At 42.5% G+C, this 19611-nt stretch overlaps 2 protein-coding genes and 2 long non-coding RNA genes across 9 annotated transcripts in view; 3 read left to right on the top strand and 1 right to left on the bottom strand.

Moving 5' to 3' along the window:
• Window positions 1-126: 126 nt before the first annotated feature.
• LOC310674460 lies at window positions 127-6464 on the top strand. 2 transcript variants are annotated; one of them, XR_014509606.1, is made up of 2 exons: window positions 127-284; window positions 5004-6464. It is a non-coding gene; the product is annotated as an uncharacterized lncRNA (long non-coding RNA). The 2 variants fall into 2 exon arrangements; XR_014509607.1 differs by having other exon boundaries at window positions 127-322.
• A 259-nt stretch (window positions 6465-6723) lies between these two features.
• LOC310673693 lies at window positions 6724-8025 on the top strand. Its single transcript, XR_014509197.1, has 2 exons — window positions 6724-7299; window positions 7331-8025. It is a non-coding gene; the product is annotated as an uncharacterized lncRNA (long non-coding RNA).
• Window positions 8026-8753: 728 nt separating this feature from the next.
• DPY30 (dpy-30 histone methyltransferase complex regulatory subunit) lies at window positions 8754-12921 on the bottom strand. The gene is made up of 5 exons (XM_083432284.1): window positions 12594-12921; window positions 11697-11763; window positions 11566-11613; window positions 10647-10789; window positions 8754-8915 (listed from the first exon to the last, which is right to left on the bottom strand). The coding sequence occupies exons 2-5, from the start codon at window positions 11730-11732 to the stop codon at window positions 8843-8845; spliced, it is 300 nt and encodes a 99-aa protein (XP_083288410.1). The 5' UTR covers window positions 11733-11763; window positions 12594-12921; the 3' UTR covers window positions 8754-8842.
• A 1584-nt stretch (window positions 12922-14505) lies between these two features.
• SPAST (spastin) overlaps window positions 14506-19611 on the top strand; it is a 34489-nt gene continuing 29383 nt past the window's right edge. For 2 of the 5 annotated variants that reach the window (XR_014509154.1, XM_083432199.1), the window contains exons 1-2: window positions 14515-16190; window positions 19515-19601. Coding sequence is in view for 4 of the 5 variants with exons in the window: in XM_083432199.1 (XP_083288325.1) it covers window positions 15773-16190; window positions 19515-19601 (505 nt within the window). In the remaining variant the exon portion in view is untranslated. Of the gene's footprint in view, window positions 16191-19514; window positions 19602-19611 lie in introns of all 5 variants that reach the window. The other 3 variants (XM_083432202.1, XM_083432201.1, XM_083432200.1) reach the window with 3 other exon arrangements.

The following is a 19611-nucleotide window of genomic DNA, read 5'->3' as shown; positions in this document are numbered from 1 at the left end:
GCGCCCTCTCTATTGGAGGAAGCGGGAGGCGTGGGAGGGACCGTTTAAGATTGGCCGAGTGGAGTTGCCGTGGCAATGGCTTCTGGCCTTCGCTGATTGGCGGGGCTGTGTCTCTGAGGTGAAGGGAAGATTAGAGGGGGAAGGTTGGCTGCTGAAAGGGCCTCCGGGCGGGGAGCGGGGCGTCGGAGAGGCATGTGGAGCCGCCCGGCTGCTGGTCCTGACAGCCGCGAGAGAGGCTTGTGCGGGAGCCCCTGTGACCCCCCCCGTCGCGGAATGGGCTCTACGTAAGAGTTGAAACGAGAAGTACCGTTGGGCGCCGGAAGTAATGTGGTTGCTCTTTCAGCCTCCGCTTCTATTCCGATCCGTTCTCTTTCCACTATTCCTTAATATGGAGGCAGGGGGCAGGGTGGAAGAAGTAGTGCGTGATCACATCCACCTTCTACATTTAAAGCACACGACGTCCTCCCCCAAAATTCCTGGAAACTGTAGTTCGTTAAGGGTGCTGGGAATGGTAGCTCTGCAATTCTGTAAATAACAGTTCCCAGGATTCTTTGGGGAGAAGCCATGTGCTTAAGATGTGCTTTAATTGTATGGTGTGGATTAAAATAGAGCACACTGCACTGCCTGAGATACTTAACGAATCATTAGTAGGATGGCAGCCACAGCCTCCACTGTTCAGAACATAAAAGGCTTCACTTTATTACAGTATTTTAAGACCAAAGGTCCCTCTGGCTCAGGTGTTTTCCTCCCAAATGAAGCAGCTCTTTGAAATCCAAGAGCAACCTAGTGTATTCTGCAACACTGTGAGGCATTATGCTTTGAAGCAGCTCAGAATGACAAAATGGACTGGGCTGGCCCTAATCAAATTTGCCATAGGGACAGCTTTCTAAAATGGAGGGCTGGAACCACAAACTTTATCTTGCATCCATGACAAAAAGGCAGGAAGGAATTGTGGCCAAGTCAGTGAAATCATTTCAGAAAGCAGTGTGAGTTTTGAGCTCAGGAGTGGCTGTGTGACAGAGTACTAACAAGTTCCAAATTTGCAGTCCTGCAAGCATGTAAACAAATGCTTAAGAGTTGAATAATCCAGTGACAGGAGGACTGAAGTGTAAAATGCACAGCGTTTTTATAGTTGCATGCTTAGGTTCACTTTGAGGGAGATGAAACTGGATCATGGTGGGTTATACAAAGGCAGCCACTTAATCCACTTCAGCTCTTCACCCACCCAATTTGTCATCTGGTATATTATTGGACCGCTGCCATGGAGACACCAGCAACCCTCAAAGGCCTCTTCTTCCAAAATAGCTAATAAGACTGAACTGGGGAGGGGGAGTGAACATGACGAACGTCATTAGATTGGAGAGAGGGAGTGAAAAGGAGGCTGAGCCCTGGAAGTCAGCAGAGGAAAAGCTGAGCAACAAAGCCAAAGGGGAGGGAGTCTGTGCTTTACTCAGGAATATCCCATCTATCAAAGCTTGGTCTGTGCAGGTACAAACATGCACCCGCAGCTCCACAATACCCTGGATTTTTTTAAAATGTTGGATGTAGTAACCCAATATGAGCAACTAGTACCAGGCAGCAAATAGGCTGATATTGTAATTCATAGGAAGTAGCAAATGTGGCTGGATTTGGGTAACCATGAAATAATCTAGTAGCACAATTCAGGGTTGAATATCCTTTAAAATTTAAAAACCTAAACACTGTGTTACTAAACTTTAGGTTAATGTTAGTCAGGAAATACTGGAAACACTGGTTCAGATCCAGAAACCTTTGTGGCTTACCCAAAGGCGTAAGGTGGAGTAAGCAACAAGCACTGCACATTTTCAATGAATGGACTGGAGTGTTCAGTTTAAGGTAGCAATGCTGTGCAGACTTGTTTGGGAGCAAGAGCTTTTTGTTCTCCAGACTTTTAAAGTTTTGAGCCCTAGGCTGCAATTCAATACCTGAAAGGCCCATTGAACTCAGCGAGGCGTCTGAGTTTACATGCACATGATCACACTGTTAAGCAATTTAACCTGCTGCTTTTAATTGTTGGTTCCCTCATTTTTGACTGGAAATATTCTGAGTTTCGTGTTGATTTTATTGTTATGTATGCCTGAACAACTCTGAAGAACCAACTGACTAAATGCAGAATATAAATAAGTTATGTTGAGCTTAGTGTAATTTATTTGTAAGTGTGCCATGCATAGGAGCCAGCTGGATTACATACAACTCTATTAATTTTAGGCAACTTGTTATTGGGGGGGAGGCACTGTGAGGACTGGGTATGTGAAATCAGCATATCAAGTGTCCTGTGTAGTGATGCCTTTAGGTATTGCTTATTCTCTGTTTACATGCAAGAATGTTTTAGCAAATGGAGGAACATCTGGAGTACCAACAGGATTTTCTGAACCCAGAACTGTATCTTGATTGGGCCCTCCACACAACCAGCATAGGGGAATAATAATACTGCCTACCTTGCAGGGCTCTTGGGATTACAAAAATACTACGCATGAAACAATCTGAACATTTGAGATGTGCTATATAGATTAGTCAAATCTTTTGCCAGTAACTGTTCAAACTAGATTCTGAATTGCTTTGTGACATAATTATATGTCCCTGGTGCTGGTAGTCATGGCATTGAACCTAAATCCCCAAACAATCCAATATATAAATACCTCATGCTGGGAGCATTAGTCACCAAACTGGTTATCCTTTCAAGAAAACCGATAATTAATGCAATCCCTTTTATTTAATGGAGAGACCCTTTATCACCACACATTTGCTCCTGTGTTGATTGTTGTTGAAATGTTTAGGATAATCAGACATGATAATAGAAGATGGACTGATTGTTTGCGATTCAGCAAAAATTCAGGTTTGGGCAGTTCAGCAAAAATCTGAAGAAGAACTGGTTTTTAAAGTGTTGTGCTCAACCTATTATTTATCTGTATTAATAGCCTTTTCTGACTTGTAGTTTTGGGGTTCTATTGGAACATGCTGCTTTGAGTTCAATGCTATGACTCCATTTCCCACACACTTATTTTGCAGATTCATTATTCACCATGGAAATACATGGTGTGTGCAAGCACATGCACGCACACACAAAAATTCAGAATCCTGTTACACTATATACATTCTCTTTCCCACCCCACCCCCTCTGCAAAACATGCTTTCAATTAAAAAATATCATTAGGGGCCTGTGAATTGGAAGTAGGGAAGGTCACAAAGGCAGACTGCTACAAACAGCAATTTTCACTTATGCCAGTTAAGGGTTGCTAAAACTCCCTGAGAAATTGAAGGCGCAAGCAGTTGTTATGAGAATCACATTCTTTGTCACTGGAATTGCTTGGCCAATTTTTCGATGGGATTCGTTTCGGGTTGCCTGCAGAATGTCACTGTTTTGCAAGAGGGATTTAATTGTGTACTGGAAATTTAGGTTTGTGCAACTAAATCACTCTGGATTAAAGCACTCTGTACAACAAATCCACTTTTAAAAAGGAGAGTTATTGGGAAATGCACTAAAAATAATGACAGATTGACAGGTAGACCTATAACCTCTGTGAAAACTCATCAGGATGAAGTTAGGGTGAATGCACATTGTTGCACTCTCCCCAGAAACAGATTAGAATGAAGATAAAGAGCAGGCATAATATAACATCTGTGTCAACTTTATGCAAGCAAATCAGGATAAGTGGTTGATAAACAAGTTATCCTCCAAACTAAATAGTGTATTAAGTATCACTATTGCTATATAAGTGAGGAACATGAAAATTCCAGTACTGTACCTTATTCGACCACTTGTTTACCCCCATGTCAGTCCTGCTACCTCTGGAACAACATAAAAAGGCTTGTTTTGAACATGCTTTTATCTCCATCTTCATTTGGCCTGGAAAAGCTCAGCCTTAGCTTGCCAAAAGATGCTTCATGTTCATATGAGAGTTACTGAAAATGATTTTAGGCTCTATATCAAGTATAAGATTTAGTTATATCAGACTGCTGATATTTTGCTTTGCTGCAACCTACTATTTCTTTCTCACTTTGACTCCTTAATAAATACTAAGTGCTTTGCAAACTTAGGATCATCTCACCAGAGTGTTTTAACTAGCTTGGGTCCAGACCAGAGATTTGTGAAAAGGTACTGGGAATTACTTGATTGATTCTGGCTCCAGAGGACAGGCAGATTTGAAGGATGTTCCTTCCCTGCTCTCAAGAAACCCCATAGCTCAGAAGTGCATTCTGCTTCAGAGCTAAAGAGTTAATGCAGGTGGTTGTGATGATTAAAGGGTCACTCTTCTCTTGGTGGCATTTCCCTTTTTGTTACACATCACAAAACTCCAGAGTTCTCGTCTATAGAAAACTACACCTGGTAGTGCTGTCCTGCTAGGGCCCTTGGCTGCTTCTGCTATGTAGCAGGCGAAATTGACTCGCTTCTGGTGGCATGGGCAGGAGGAGGATAGGTGACAGCAGGAATCAGTACCTGAATTATGCAGGAAGATTTTGTCAAGCATTAGCCCTAGCGAGGTTGGGGTGCCTTTAGGCTTTGCTTCAGGTAGCGCAGCATCTTGGATCAGCACTGCTGGGCTTAGAGGATTTGCTGCATTTTCAAAAATGCAAAACAGATTGCACTATGCCTTGAAGACTTGAGACATCAGAGTGAAAGCTGGCAGGCCTACTGAGGACAAAATGCACAGGATGGTTCCCCAGCACATGCACACACACACATTTTCAAGGACCAGGAACAAACTAGGGTCCTCAAACACTCTGCTTTATTGGTTCTATCAGGTGTTGCAAGAATTTATTGTACATCCTAGCATTGTTAACCACAGCAGAAACAGAGCTGTGCTTTGTTGTGTTAGAAAAGCAAACCCCTTTCAGAGTCGCTCAAATTTCTTGTTTCCATGACAGTCAGAAATGTAGTTTGTTTTACGGCTTCATGTTTCCTGCAGAAGACCTACCTAACAAGCCCTTTTGCAATGTACAACTTTGATTTATTTTTTCTTCCACCTGTCCTTCCTGGATAACAGGTGACACATCATATACTAAGATACGTTGACATGAATGACAGCTGAATGGTTGGAATGCTGATGGTGCCTGGCAGCTGAACTAAAGATTGGCAGGGATGTTAAGAAGATTGGTCCTTGAAATTCCAGTTTGATCTGAAAAGCGCATGGCCTCTGAATTGTTTGGAAACTTCTCTGCAAAGTGCTTTTCAGGTCGAATTCAACAATTCAGGTCGAATTCGACATGTGCCACAGATGATGTACCACCATCTAGTCTCGGTGTTTCATGAGATCAGAGGCGCCACCTTCACCAGAGGATTGAGGGGGCCTGTGCACAATGTCCTGATACACTGACGTCGTGAGGGGGGGTGCCTCTGAACATTGAGGGGACCCGGCTCCTAAAAAATAAATAAATTCAGGATCCCACAGTGCTTCAGCCCCTAGGAGCCGGCGCCACTGCATGGAATACAATGGTAAATTCCAGAACTAAAGAAAGATGGAAGCCATTTCATTGCACTGCTTGCTTCATTTATGGAAAAAGAAATGTTATTACTCAAGTTAGTCTAGATTTCCACTACCTGGAAATCCTTCCTTCTGAGATTAGGGAGTTTCTGTACTTACACCGGAGAGAGAAAAATGAACTATGCACTTGGCCAGGATACTTCCATGTATTCTTGCTACAAATATTCCTCTATCTAAACTGAAGTACACAGAAGTGAAGTACCTGGATTGCTCATTTGGTTAGAGTGTGGTGCTGATAACACCACGGTGGCAGGTTTGATCCCTGTATGGGGCAGCTGCATATTCCTGCATTGCAGGGGGTTGGACTAGATTATCCTCAGGGTCCCTTCCAACTCTATGACTCTAAAATCTAAGTAATCGTAATCTCCTAAGGCTCAACTCTGCCCCCATCTTCCTCCCTCTCTGCTGATTTTTGTGTCTATTTTTAGATGATGCCTCCTTGAGGTAGCAAACTGTAAAAAAAAAATAATTCTTTGACTATATGGTGCTATGTTAAATCTATACAGGTTGTATCCAATGATGGCTTTGCCTGGAAAGTGCTTCTGCTCATCTACGTTGCCTGTGAAAGACATCTGACACTGAAAGCAGATTTCTTGGCTGTAGACCCAACCTGCCCCTTAGTCACAGATCCTTACAAACCGGTTCAGATGACAGAGTGATAAGAGGAAAGCACTCACTGAAAAGGTACAGAGTAAGGCGGCCAGGTAAAAGAGAGGATAGGGCTCCTGCACTTTTAATAGATGTTCAGAAGACGTTTCAGCAGGTGTGGCTTGCAGGACAAGCCGGATCTGTTGTGATTCTTCTACACAACCATTCATGCTTCAGGTCCCCCGTTTCCTTCTCTTTTGAAACATCCCAAATCAGCTGCTTAAAACAGCTGATCCATAACATACAGTGTTAGGTGTTACTGCTTTTAACCCTGTAAGCTGCTTTATTTTGCATTAAAAGTGGTATATCTGTGTACTGTTTGGTGTTTTTTTGAAATATTAAGTAATATATATGGTATTTATTTTATTTAAAAGTTCATACACACATACATACTCAGACTTATATGAGTATGTATGTGTGTATGAACTTTTAAATAAAATAAATACCATGGCACAACAGTGAGGCTTATATATATGTGGGTGGCAGTGGAAGACAGGAGTGCCTGGCGTGCTCTGGTCCATGGGGTCACGAAGAGTCGGACACGACTGAACGACTAAACAACAACATATATATATATATATATGGGTTTTACAGTTTGGACAGAAATAAACACCAGTAATCTTTCAACCCTAGTTCAGCATCATTTGTGTAAAATGGCCGTAATCTTTTTCTCAAGGGGTCCCTCTCCTGGCTGCTGCTTTGCCTGCAGTACCCAGTAGCTTAATTAGAAACAAGGGCTGAACATACTGAAGCAAAAAAAATAAATATCTGTATTAGAAAACAGTTTAGCTGCTGGAGAAACATGAGAAAGGAACAAGCAGAGTTTTACAGTAAAATGATAACAGATGCTAGAAAAGTTCAGCATATGGGAGGCTACGTAATACTGAAAAGTATGAAACGTTATGGCTAAAATAATAAACCAAATATTTGCAGAGAACATGGGTAACGCTATTCTCCAAAAGGCTGTGTTATCTTTCAGGGGTACAAGCTTATCAACTAATAGTTTATTTATCAGTGGAGTTTAAAGATAAGAGTAGTGAGGCTATTTTGATTACAGTGTGTTATTGCTATAAATTATTTTTTAAATTAAAAAATGCCCTTTAAAAATGAGCAGAGATTTTTTTTTAATGAGAGTTCTCTGTCATCTCCAGTAACACCAAAGGGGACATGTATCACCAAAGGAACATGTAACAAAGGGGACATGTAACAATCAGATTTATTTAAATATAATGGAGTTTTTTTAATTCATCGGACAAAAAAAATCCAAAAGCTTATATTTAGCAATACTTTTACTTAATTATATCATAAGTTAGATCAGCGTAGTCAAATGCTTCTTACTGAGCAGTGCTGGTCTCCTGATTATGGAACTTCCGCCCTAAATGGGTGCATTTATTCCCTATGTCAGTGATTTTTAAGCAGACTTTGAAAACGCTTTCCTCAAAACTGACATTTTAACACTCTGCATTTAACTGCTGCATTTAATTATTTATTCTTTGCTGCTTGGTTTTTGTATTTACACTAATGTTGTATTTTTACTGTCAACGGTCATGTTTTAACTGCAGCTGTCATTATAACATTTTAATATTTTGGTTGTGATTTTGTAATTTGTTATAATGAGCTTTTATCTCATGACCCACCCCGGTTAACCCTGAGAAGTGGCCTATGAATACCCAAGTAAATGAATATAGCTTGTGTCCACTGCCATCTAGGCAATGAAGCCTGCACTCTCTTTTAATATGTAGTTATTACTATATTTGTTTTTGTGCTGCAATCTTTACTCTTCAGCTTGAAATCATTACTGTTCCCATTTAAGTTAAATTGTCCATCCACCAGACAATTGTTCTTTGGACCTGGTAACTGATGCACTGGTTTGTTTGTTTTAATAAAAAAAAAACTATTTAATGGGCTGTACACTACTAGTGTGGTTTGAGAACAAGGTAAACCATAAAAATATGATGCCAACTCCGCCTTAGGTCCTTTATAACAATAGCTTTGTCATTTGCCATGTTGAATCTTCATTTCTAGGTTTCCCTTTCCTCTATACTGGTATAGTCTAGCTTAGCTAGCCACAGGATAGGACTCGGGGAAATAGTAGGGAGCTTGATGGGCTATGGGACAGTCAACCCTCTGCTCATTCTTTGGACTGTGAAAGGGATGCCTCTCAGACTGCACGAGTCAGAAGGTTCTGCTGATGACAATCAGTTGGTTGCAGGGGGTGGGGGTGGGAAGGAAGGAATGAGAAAGGAAGCAATGAGAGTCAGTGTGGTGTAGTGGTTAAGAGCAGTGGACTCCTAATCTGGTGAACCAGGTATGGTGAACCGGGTTTTGTCTCTGCATAAGAAAAGTTGAGTCTGGCTCCTGCTTTCAACCTCAAGCCACCCAAGGCTGCTGTCATCAGCTTGTGTCTGCCCTTGTTGTACCTCCTGGCCCCTCCCACTGGCAAAAAAACTTTATTTTCGCTGTGTTGTATACTTTCCCCTTTCTTCTAAGGCTGTGCATGTATAGGCTACAGTGTCAATTTTGCTGACACAGCAGTGGTGTTATCTCCCCATGCCACTGACATAACTCAAGAAAAGGCTAAAGAAATTGAGCAAAAGTGATATCTTTGTTTTTGTAGGATTTACACATCAGACAGTGATTCATGGTTATTTAGCATATATACTGATCAGTCAAATGGTCCTCTGAAGATGAAATTAATTTCGGTCCTCAAACTGTGCCTTATTTTTTAACAGGTATGCTGCAAGGAATTCAATGGGATTTGGTGGTCTGAAAATAAAAAGAGAATAGTGGTTTTATACATACCTACCAATTCAAGAATTCTTTTAACCTCAATTAAATTATCAAAATTACCCACCTAAAAGTAGTTTCAGGAATGCAACCCACAGTATGTAGTAGATTTAAAAAGACTAAAAGTACTTGAGTGTTGTTTGGGATCACAAAACATTTTACTTTAATACATTACGGCGACAGTCCTAACCCTACTTATCTGGGAGTAAGCCCCATTGAATTAAACAGAACTTAACTGAGTAGACATGGGTTAGGATTCTGCCATAAGTAGCAGGCACTTGGTAAATATAGAGTTGCTAGTGAAAACATTTTAATTTCTTATATCATTAGCATTTTTTCTATTAATTTCATCTGTGGTAGGCTAAATTCCAAAGTTTCAAAGAATGTCAGATTTTTACAGCTGTTCATTTGATCTGCTTTTTTATTTTAACTTGGGGCAAGTGTTAAATTCCTTAAAATGGAAATGAATTCCTTAACTCCTATACAGTGGTGCCTCGCAAGACGAAATTAATTTGTTCTGTGAGTTTTTTCATCTTGTGAATTTTTCGTCTTGCGAAACATGGTTTCCCATAGGAATGCATTGACGGTTTTAAGAAAAAGGCGCAAGACGTTTTCGTCTTGCAAAGCAAGCCCATAGGGAAATTCGTCTTGCGAAGCAACTCAAAAAACAAAAAACTCTTTCGTCTTGCGAGGTACCACTGTACTGGACTGGCATGGCTTAAAGTTGTTGAACTATAATGTTACGTGGTTGTTGTTGGGCCTTAAAAATGAGGGGGAAATGCTTAAATTTACATACTTTATCCTTACTGTCTATCTCAATCCCCTTCTGCTTGTGAAGAGAAATTAGAGGAAACTACTCTGTACCCCTCTAGACATATGGAAACAGGGATTAAAAATATGTAGATTTAGGAATGCTTGGCTCTAGGAGCTCCCACCATCTCTTCCTACAGAAATAACAGGAGAGAAGTAGTGATCCAGTAGCAGTTCATCCCCCCCCCCCAAAAAAAAACAGGATAATGAATGCTGTGGTCTCTCATTATAGCCATGTCAAATCAGATTGTATTCATGTCCTGTGTTTGTCGTTTGATGCTATGGCCTGTTGGCTATGCAAATAAAGTTTTATTCACTAGCCATGTCAAATCAGATTGTATTCTATTTACTACAGGTCAGACTTGATCCCCACCCTCGTTCTTTTTAGGCCTCTTCCAATTCCAGCTTTGCTAACTCTAAATTGAAACTGGATACTCATCTGCATCATGCTGTTCATAGCGCTTATCAAATTAAGGCTGATGACCAGAGCCAGCATAACTACTTCCAGTTTGTGTAGAAATGTTCACACTTCACACACATGCATTAAAGTCTTATTCCCAAACACAGCAAATGAGGTGGCAATAAGTGTCAGGACTATATCAGTTCAAAATACAAGTGTGGGCTCACATGAATGAATTATTCTTCATACAAAAATGCTTGAAAAACAGCATATCAAGGGGTAAGGTCTAATGATGCAAAATGCTACATTTTTTTATGTGCAAATGGTTATTTGGCATGCAAAATTCATTCACCTAAGCTCCTATCCACTGTTGTAAAGCCCAGCCATATATTTCCCACCTCTCTTGCTGTTTGTAAGAACTAGGCCTATATAACGACTGCAAGCAGAAGTTTGTGAACGTTGTTAAGAATGAAATCATGAAAGATAAACAAATATGTTACCTTTCTTTTGCAAGTACTGCAAGACCTTGTAGTAAGATAGGCACAACTGTCTGGTCCAAATAGGCACGTGTAGGTAGTGACTGAAGATCTACTTTCTGCTTTGATGTTTTCTCTGCACTTGCTTTCTCATTTTCCACTATTCGCTTAAAATGTAAACAAACACTAGATGAAGACAGCAATCCAGCGTTTAAGTTGAAAATATAAAGTAATGCATTTCTGAACTATCTAAAAATTGACCAAAAATCCATACATTTTACTTATTCAGTGAAATAAGTATGTTTTTTTCAAAAAATCATGCAGAACCCCCATTAAAAATGTTTCTTTCCTTGAAAATTCTGTTTGCTTACTATGGCTCCATGAGACAGCCATTGCTGGTTCCTTGCCTGATTTTTACAAATTTACAGCAAAAATGTCTAGATGAGGTGAATGGTGGTGAAATCACCTGGATGGTGAAATAAAAATTGTTTTGCACACAAATATACAAAGGCATTCAATAGGTGAACATCAATATGAGGATCTTCATATATGCAACAGTCTTTGTAATACTAATGCCAGGATGAAAGCAAAATAAATCTCTTTCATTCTTAGCTACACGAGCTCAGGCCCTTCTATAATAAATACCTGAGATTGTAAAGTTGTATTAGACAAGCTATTCTAACACACAACTGGATCAGAGCCCCTATCGCTAGCTTCACTCAATTCTATGAATAAACAACTTTAGCAAATTGTACTCTTTAAGAGTGTCAAGATGAGACTATTATTAATTTATTACCCACCCTTCACTCAAAGTTCCCAGGATGGGCAACAACCATTTACAATACAGTTTAAAAACTTACAGTTAAGAAATACAATCACAAAAAAATATAGCAGATCCCAATTTCAACAGGGAATAGTTAACTCTAACGATAAACTTAGTTACCTCTACGTTCTCTGTAAGACCATATTCCGCATGAGGATTTTCTGGAACCTGCAAAGCATCACACAATTATAAAATATCTCTTACACACACAATCTCACTAAAGCAGGTATTGTTGGGGGTTTTGGCATTACCTGTGGCTGGCTCTCCATAATCTGTTCTGTCTCCATGATGTGTGGAAGTTAGCAAATACGAAGTAGTCTTGGTGGGGAGGAAACAGAAGGTTACTGATTACACTGTGACCAGTTTTAGAAACTTCTCTCTTAAGTACAGCTGATAGTTCATATGTTACCAACAACTTCCAAATGTCTTTTGGTATGACACATTTCATATCTTCCCGTTAAGAGATCTTTTATCAGATATATATATATATATATATATATATATATATATATATATTAAAAACGCTTAACAACAAGATCAAGGGGTTTGAATGTCAGTTGTTTTAAGCAGAAAGGTTAATTTCTATCCAAATGTTCTGGGGGGGGGGGAGGGGAGGAGGAGCCAGAAAAATGGGAGTGGGGTGGGGGAAACAGGGTCAACTACATGCACTGCTATAAAAAGCAATGATGGGGGGGGGGCCGGCCTTTGGCCCTCCAGATGCTGCTGACCTCAACCTCCACAACAAGCACAGAAAACAGGTAGGGATGGCAGACCAAGAGCATTCGGAGGGCCAGATTCCCCACCCCTGTTGTAATGGCTGCGTATTGAACTTGCGCACGTTTACTCAGCAGTAAGTCCCCGTTATTCTAATGGGTCTTGCACAACTCCAGAGCAAGCGTGCCTGCAATTGCAGCCTATGCGTCCGTAAGGAAACGCTTCATTCGATCGAGGAGCAGCCCGATCTGCCTGCTTTTCCTTTCTTAAAGGCAACCGACCCTCGTGGCCCCGAAGGACCCCCGGAGCCCGAGCGGCAGAAGCGCCAAGAGGGCAGCAGGCGGCCCGGGACATCCATTTCCCCGCTCCCGCTCCCCGGCCCCAAGGCTGCCTCAGCGGAGGATGGGCGCCGCACCTCGGTAGCCCGCGCTCACCTCCGCTTAGCCGAGCCGCTCTTGGGTTCGAGGATGAAAAGCCAGCAAGAAAAAAACCACCCGTCGCGGAGCAACGAGCGAAACAATCCGCGAGACGAGTCGTAAACAAGGAACTTCGGCTGTCGTATAGCGGCGCGCCGTAAAGGAGGGAGCCGGGAAATGTCGCGCTTCACAGGCGGTAGGGGATTCGGGCCTCTAGCGCGCCTGCGTAATAGAGAGAGCTCTCCAAGGGAGAAGCTGCGGGGTGGGGATTTGCTTGTTTGAAAAGATAGGGACTTTCGGTCGCGGCCGCAGCTCCTTCTGTTCAAGATGGAAATTAGCGTGGAGGCTGGCTCATCGCACAAACCCTGTTCTCAGTTTCTGGCATGTGAAAATCAGAATAAAAAAAGAAGGCGAGTGGTCTTGTTCGCTTCTCTTCACCCCGATCAAATGAGTTTGAATTCTATTGAAGCATTTCTTCATTCTGTGTAATAATAAATCATCTTGTCTAGCAACTAGTACTCAAGTTTTGTGCAAAATGTAAAAAATATATAGGAAAGCAAGGAGTAAAACAGCTGTTGGTCATGGCAACCAGCATCCTTTAAAAGCTGGATCGAATTAAAAGAATATAAATTTCAAAGGGAACTGGGCCAGGTAATTCAAAATGTGCCTGTACAGAGAAGCCACTAATTTAGCTTGCGGTGTTGAATTGACAGGATGAGCAAACTCTCTCCTGAAGGGAGCAGGATATCCCAGGTGGGATTGAGTAGTAAAGCAACTCTAGTAAGAAAGTCACTAGGTTCTAGTCTACTTTCTTCAACAGGTTTCTTTAATTCTAGTGTAACACAAGGAGGGCTGATACATCCAACATGGCAACTTAATTTTAAATGCTGAGTATCAGTCACTCTACATTGAAGTGGGTGAACCCAATATTCCCTTGACTCTGCTAACATATGGGCAATGGTATCATCCCATTCCCTGCAGTGGAGGTGAATCTCAGAAGCATCAATATTGCAGCGAAAGCACAGTCTCATTCCAAGTACACAAAGAGGAGGAGGGGATGCAGAGATACAATATTAACATCCCAGGCAACCCTACCATTGGAAGAAAGGGTACTCATTCTGAGGGTATGACTCAAGTTTGCCTCCAGTATTCATCAAGAAAAAACAACTGCAGGTTTTCAAAATTTGAGGGAAAACTCCTACTTAGGAATATTCCATTTACTGATGTTATTCGACCCACAGGACAGATAATTGCATCCTTTAACAATGGATCTGATTGCCTTTCATTGGCAGCATAATTGTGATAGGTACAAATTATAACGTCTGTAAATCCAAACTGATGCTTTTCCACAACATGCTTATAATTATTATTTGTGACATGAAAATTGTATTCTAGGAATTAGCTTTTATATAAATGCATTACTGATCCTATACAGTTAGGTATTACATTGAAATCAATAGGTTCAAAAGTGATTAATTCTGCATAGGATTGCATTCTATGTGTACTAGAAATTAGATAGGTTGTCTATATTTTATATGCCATCCAATTATTTGATTTTTAAAATTTATTATTAATAACCTCATCACAGCCTGATGCCCTCAAAGCAGTACACAAGATAAAATGAGATAAAAACAACAAATAATAATACACACTCCAAAAACAATAAAAGCATTTCTAAATATGAATAAGTAATATTCCATAAAAGGACTGAGTCACACTTCAGGGAAAGTCTTCAAAAACATCTTCAGTAGCCACCTAAACATCAAGACATCGAGCACTTGTCTAATCTCAAGCAGTAATTAATTCCTGAGGGCTAGAGCTTCAACACTCAAAGCCTCGTTTCCAGTACAAACTAAGCACACATCTGAGGCATACAGTAGTCTCAGCAGTGCTCCTCTAGAGATGTGCAGTTGCCAGGCAGGGCTATATGAGGCAAGATGGTCCCTTAGGAAACCTATTCCAACTTTTTTAGGGCTTGGAATACTGAAAGTAAAACCTTTAATGGTGCGTGATAGCTTTTTGGCAACAAGTTCAGCTCCCACAGCTGAGGTGTTATATGGCGATGGTGAAAGAATATCCCAGCCAACAACCTACCTGTTGCATTCTGCGCCGCTGCAATTAAGTTCAAGCGTACATAGATCCCACATGGAGCACATCACAGTAATCTAGCCGTGAGGTTACAAATATCAAGACCACAGTGGCCAAGCATCTCTGTATAGGAACAGCCAGAGCTGCCCTAACAAAGCTGGTAAAAGGCATGCTTGGCTACCAAGGTAATTTGCACACCAAGAGACAAACATGGGTCCAGAGACGCACCCCCAGACTATACTGTATACCTGTTCCTCCAGAACAGACAAGTGGCCTACCCCATGGACATGGGAAATTATATAGGAAGATATAGTGACATTGTGATGATCCATATGGTAAAAAAAATGTATTGGAATAGTGAATAGGGCTTCTAGACAATTCTTGTTTTAAATAGGTCCTTTATTCAAAAACATAACCAGCATCACATAAGTCTCTTAAAGCTTTGCTGCACCATTCTGTAATTTTATGTGTTTTATATTACTTCGAACACCCCCAGTTTAGTTTTTAATTGCGGGGATCTGTAGACAACTTCCCTGCCTCCCTCCCTTCTTGACTTGACATTCTGTCAACAGGCTGAGGACAGAATAAAGAAATCCTAACTCCCATTACGCATTGTATTCCCTTACTGACTACATTGCCCAGAGTGCACCGCTTCCACACAAAGCGGGTGCAATGTAGAGTGGAGGAAGAGGGGCATAAACCCTACCTAGTACTGTATTGGCTTTTACGCCGACACTAAGAGACACACCAGCCCGCCAACCCGCTATCTCCGTTAATTACGTGAGAAGAATTGCGTGATGGTAGCCTTCCGGGTTGACCCGCCTCCTTTCCCTACCGCCCGTAGTGCCGACCACGCCCCCTATTGTCGCTTCTGCGGTTCGCGCAGGCGCAAATTGACGAGAGCGTCCCCTCAGCCGGCGAAGGGCTGCTGTTACGGCGCTCCTTATTCAGGAAGCGTCGCTGCGCAGATTGCCTCGTGCGCGCGCCTGCGAGTGCCCCCGTTCCTGATAGCGGGGCTGAGGGAAAGGGGCGTAGCCTGTGCCATGGCAGGCCCGCGCGGCTGGTTGTTGTCAGTCGCTGGCAGCGGGTTATGGCGACGGCGGTGGTGAATGAATTCTCCGGGCGGGAGAGGGAAGAAGAAGGGCTTAGCCGCCTCCAGTTCCCCGACTCGGGCCGCCGGGACTTCCTCTCCGCCCGGGGCCGGGCCGGCTCCCTCCGTCCAGCACCACCAGCAACAGGCAGCTGCGGCGACGACGACGGCGGCGGCTTCCCCTCACAAGCGCAACCTCTATTACTTCTCGTACCCGCTGTTCGCCGCCTTCGCCCTGCTCCGCTTCCTGGCCTTCCAGCTGGGGCTGCTGTTCGCCTGGCTCTGCGAGCGCCTCTCCCGCGGCGGCATCCTCATGGCAGCCGCCAAAGGCACCGCCAGGGCCGGCGCCGGCGACGCTCCCGAGACCGTGCGAGCCTGCCACAAGCGCGCCTTCGAGTGCATCTCCACGGCGCTGCGCATCGACGAAGACGAGGCCGGTAAGGGAGGCCCCGGAGAGGCGAAATGGCTGCGGCAAAGGATGGGGGGGGGGAGCGGTTGTGTTGCGCGGCGAGGACGGTGCCGGTGGAGGGAAGGGGAAAGGGATGCCGCCCAGGAGGACAGGGGCGGGCGGGCGGCGGGGAGAAGCCCCCTTTCGCCGTCGCCTCACGCCCGTCGGATGGCTGCGCCCCCCATCTTCGGTGCCCCCTAGTTCTGTCACCCTCCCCTTCCCGGCGCTGTGTCTCCTTATGCTTCCGAGTTCGCTCTTGTCGCCCATCTGCTCTCGCAGTCGAGGGGACTCGAAGAGTGTTTTTATAGGTCCTCCTTGTAGTGTCGGCAGCGATGGTTCAGTCCCCGCGCAATTAGTTAGATAGGCAACGGTTTAAAAGGCGAGGGGCTGTGAAGAGTAGAATTGCTCCAGAGTGAAAAGCCTGTGGTGGTATATTTACCCCATAAGAGGCGGCGAATGTTACAATGTATGGAGGGTGCTGACATGAAGGACTTGGTGGGTGGAGTCTATGTAAAGGGAGGCTTTGCTGTGAATGTGAAAGAGACTTTGTGTTACCCGCTTAGTCTCTTTGTTCTCTGAGTTCAGCTTGTACTACTGTGGTTCATCATACACCATCACCAGCCGCTGCTTCTGTTAACTTGTTTGGGCTGCATATCAAAGTCAAGTTTCTAAGGGGTTCAGACAAATTCTTGAGCTGGTAATGCTGAGGGGCGGGGGATGTGTAGAATGGTGAGCTCTGTGGAGGCAAACTATTCAGAAAGGCCTTTTTTTTTGTTAGGGTTGACTGTACTGTAACTTAATCAGTAGCTGTTAGTCTTGTGAGAGAACATGAGAGTTCATATATTTTAAAGCTAAATCGTTTGCCATTTGTAACCTTCAGTGCTTCCTGGTGTGACACTTTTGGTAAAAGATAAGCCATTGATAGAAGCTTTTTAAAATCATGCTGTAAATAAATAGGGACTGAAGTGAGGTTTGTTGTTGTAAGTTTTACTTAATGTAATAGGTTAAGACCCACTCTTTCCATTTACTTATTTCGTGGTGATTTAGAATAAGAGGGAAAAATAACCTTTCCAATGCAGCAGTCACAAATATTTTAAAATACAGTAAGATGGATATGTTGAAGCACCTTACACTGACCTAGACAACTGGTTGATTCTAACCTACCCCTGGGTCTCAAGCATAGGTTATTCCCAACACTGCTACCTAAGATACTTTTAGCTGGAGATGCCAGGGATTGAACCTTTTACATCCAAAATGTGTTCCTTACCACAAGTTATGGTTCTGAACAAACAGCATTGGACTGCCAACATATGTAACAAAAACAAAAATTAAGACTGACATTAAGAACATGGTAAGAGCCTACTGGATCAGGCCAGTGGCTCATCCACTATCCTGTTTTCATAGTGGCCACCCAGATGCTTGTGGGAAGACCGCAAGCTAGACCTGAATGCAACATTACTCTACCCAACTGGTATTGAGAGGCATAATGCCTCTCACAGTTGAGATAGACCATTGCCAGCATGGCTAGTAGCTGTTTATAACCTTGTCCTGCATGAATTTTTTAAATCCTCTTTTAAAGCTGCCTAAGTTGGTGGCCATTGATGCCTCCTGTGAGAGTGAGTTCCATTGTTTACTTATGTGTTGCCTAAAGTACTTTCTTTTAGTTGCCCTCATTCTTCCAACATTCAGCTTCATTGGATGTCAATGAATTCTAGCGTTATGAGAGAGGGAGAAAAACTTTTCTCTAACCACTGTCTCCATGCCATGCATTATTTCATAAACATCTATCATGTCACCTCTTGCCTTTTGTTATTTTTAGTTATTGCTGGTGAATTCGAACCCCGTGTCCAGTAACTTTCAAAACATAAGCTTGAATTGGGTATTTTTTTCAAGTTGCCCACCCTTTAAGTTTCCCTACATAGTGATTGTGGCACTACATGGCTTTCCTGGAAAGTGTAGAAATAAGCAATATCCGGAAGTAATATAGCTGATTGCCCATTGTTTTGTATGAGAGATTAAACAAATCTGAAACATTAAGATTAAACCTTTCTATCTCATTTGTTCAGCAGAATCAAGATAAGGAAGTAAGTGAATGAGTTCAAGACAGTTTGACAAGCCTATGAAAATAACTTTCCATTGCACTCTGGGTGTGCTGACCCCTGCGATTTCCCCAAATGTGGGAAGCTCAACTGCATAATTTGTGGTAGGTTTAGGATAGGTTAGGCTGAGACAGTGGGGGAGCTGGGGTCATGTAGTAAGCTTCATGACTGACTTCTAGTATAACACTCTGATTCTTCACATGCAAAAAAATTACAGCAAAACTTCATGGACTGTATTTCAAACTGTGTCAACATATTAATGTGGTTTGATCTGTTCAGGATCTGAACTGAAAGAAATTCTCACATATTGAATGGTAATTGCCCTGCTTGGCTGTGCTTTTCTCCCTCTAGCATGTGGATTTACTTGCTAATGTGAGCTGTCTGGAGCTCCTTGCTTTTAAGGTGCTTTTTATAGTTCACCTGAGATAACCATAGCCTGTTGAGGTCTGGAGTGTATGGATTTACTTGTAGCAGCTGATGTGTGGATGATCCAGCATTTATGTGTGGGATTGAATCGGGTAACTTTCAGACTTTGATTGTGTGCTCTTGTGTAATCTGATATTAAAAGCAAGGCACTGTGAATTCATTGACTTCTCACATTCTCTTGTGATCCAGATTCTCATTTTTCTATCTAAATACTTTATTGACACTTTGTTTCTTTAAAACAAATAAAATTGGAATGTGAAGGCAGTCAGAGTAGCATAATGTCAAGGTGAGTTCTGAACCTGAAAGTCTGAGGTCACCTGTCACTTCAGTCATGAACTTCCTAGATAGCGTTAGTCAGACCACTATCTGTATACCTTAGCTTTCCATCTGCATATGGGGATACTTTTGATTTACTTGTCAGGCTGCAAGCAATCAAAAGCACAATATGAACGTTCTGTATTTCATCAATCCCATAACAACTCTTGATGTGTAACTGACTTTTCTGCACATATTGTTATTGGGTTGCTTTCTGAACAAGCTTTAATACTGGGTTGAGATCCAATATAGTGTGGAGCAGTTACCCCCTGTGGGCCCCCACAAGCCTCAAAATCTGTTCCAGAGGGTTGAGCAGATTTGGGTTGTTTGGAGCTGGAGGATGGAGAAGAGAAAACAGAAGTCTGAATGTGCATACTGGTAGCCATCTTCAAATAACTTCCTTAGGCTCTATACAGTGTCTGTAGTTCTGACCATTCTTCATAACGGAAAGTATGCCACCAACTTTTTCTCAGCAGGACAAAAGGAACAAGCTGTTGAATGGTACAGAAAGGGGATTGAAGAACTGGAAAAAGGAATAGCTGTGCTAGTTACTGGTCAAGGTAGGCCAAC

The sequence above is a fragment of the Podarcis tiliguerta genome (assembly GCF_965153285.1).
Source record: "Podarcis tiliguerta genome assembly, chromosome: 3".
Lineage (NCBI taxonomy): Eukaryota > Metazoa > Chordata > Lepidosauria > Squamata > Lacertidae > Podarcis > Podarcis tiliguerta.
The sequence above is the reverse complement of the archived record's forward strand: the minus strand, read 5'-3'. Positions and strand labels throughout refer to the sequence as shown.

What these genes read in the sequence shown, in the direction of transcription:
- DPY30 (XM_083432284.1), bottom strand. Translation starts at nt 11,732, where the DNA reads ATGGAGACAGAACAGATTATGGAGAGCCAGCCACAG. An exon ending in TTATGGAGAGCCAGCCACAG is followed by an intron (nt 11,614 to 11,696) that starts GTAATGCCAAAA and finishes GATGCTTTGCAG; the next exon opens with GTTCCAGAAAATCCTCATGC. An exon ending in GTCTTACAGAGAACGTAGAG is followed by an intron (nt 10,790 to 11,565) that starts GTAACTAAGTTT and finishes TTACATTTTAAG; the next exon opens with CGAATAGTGGAAAATGAGAA.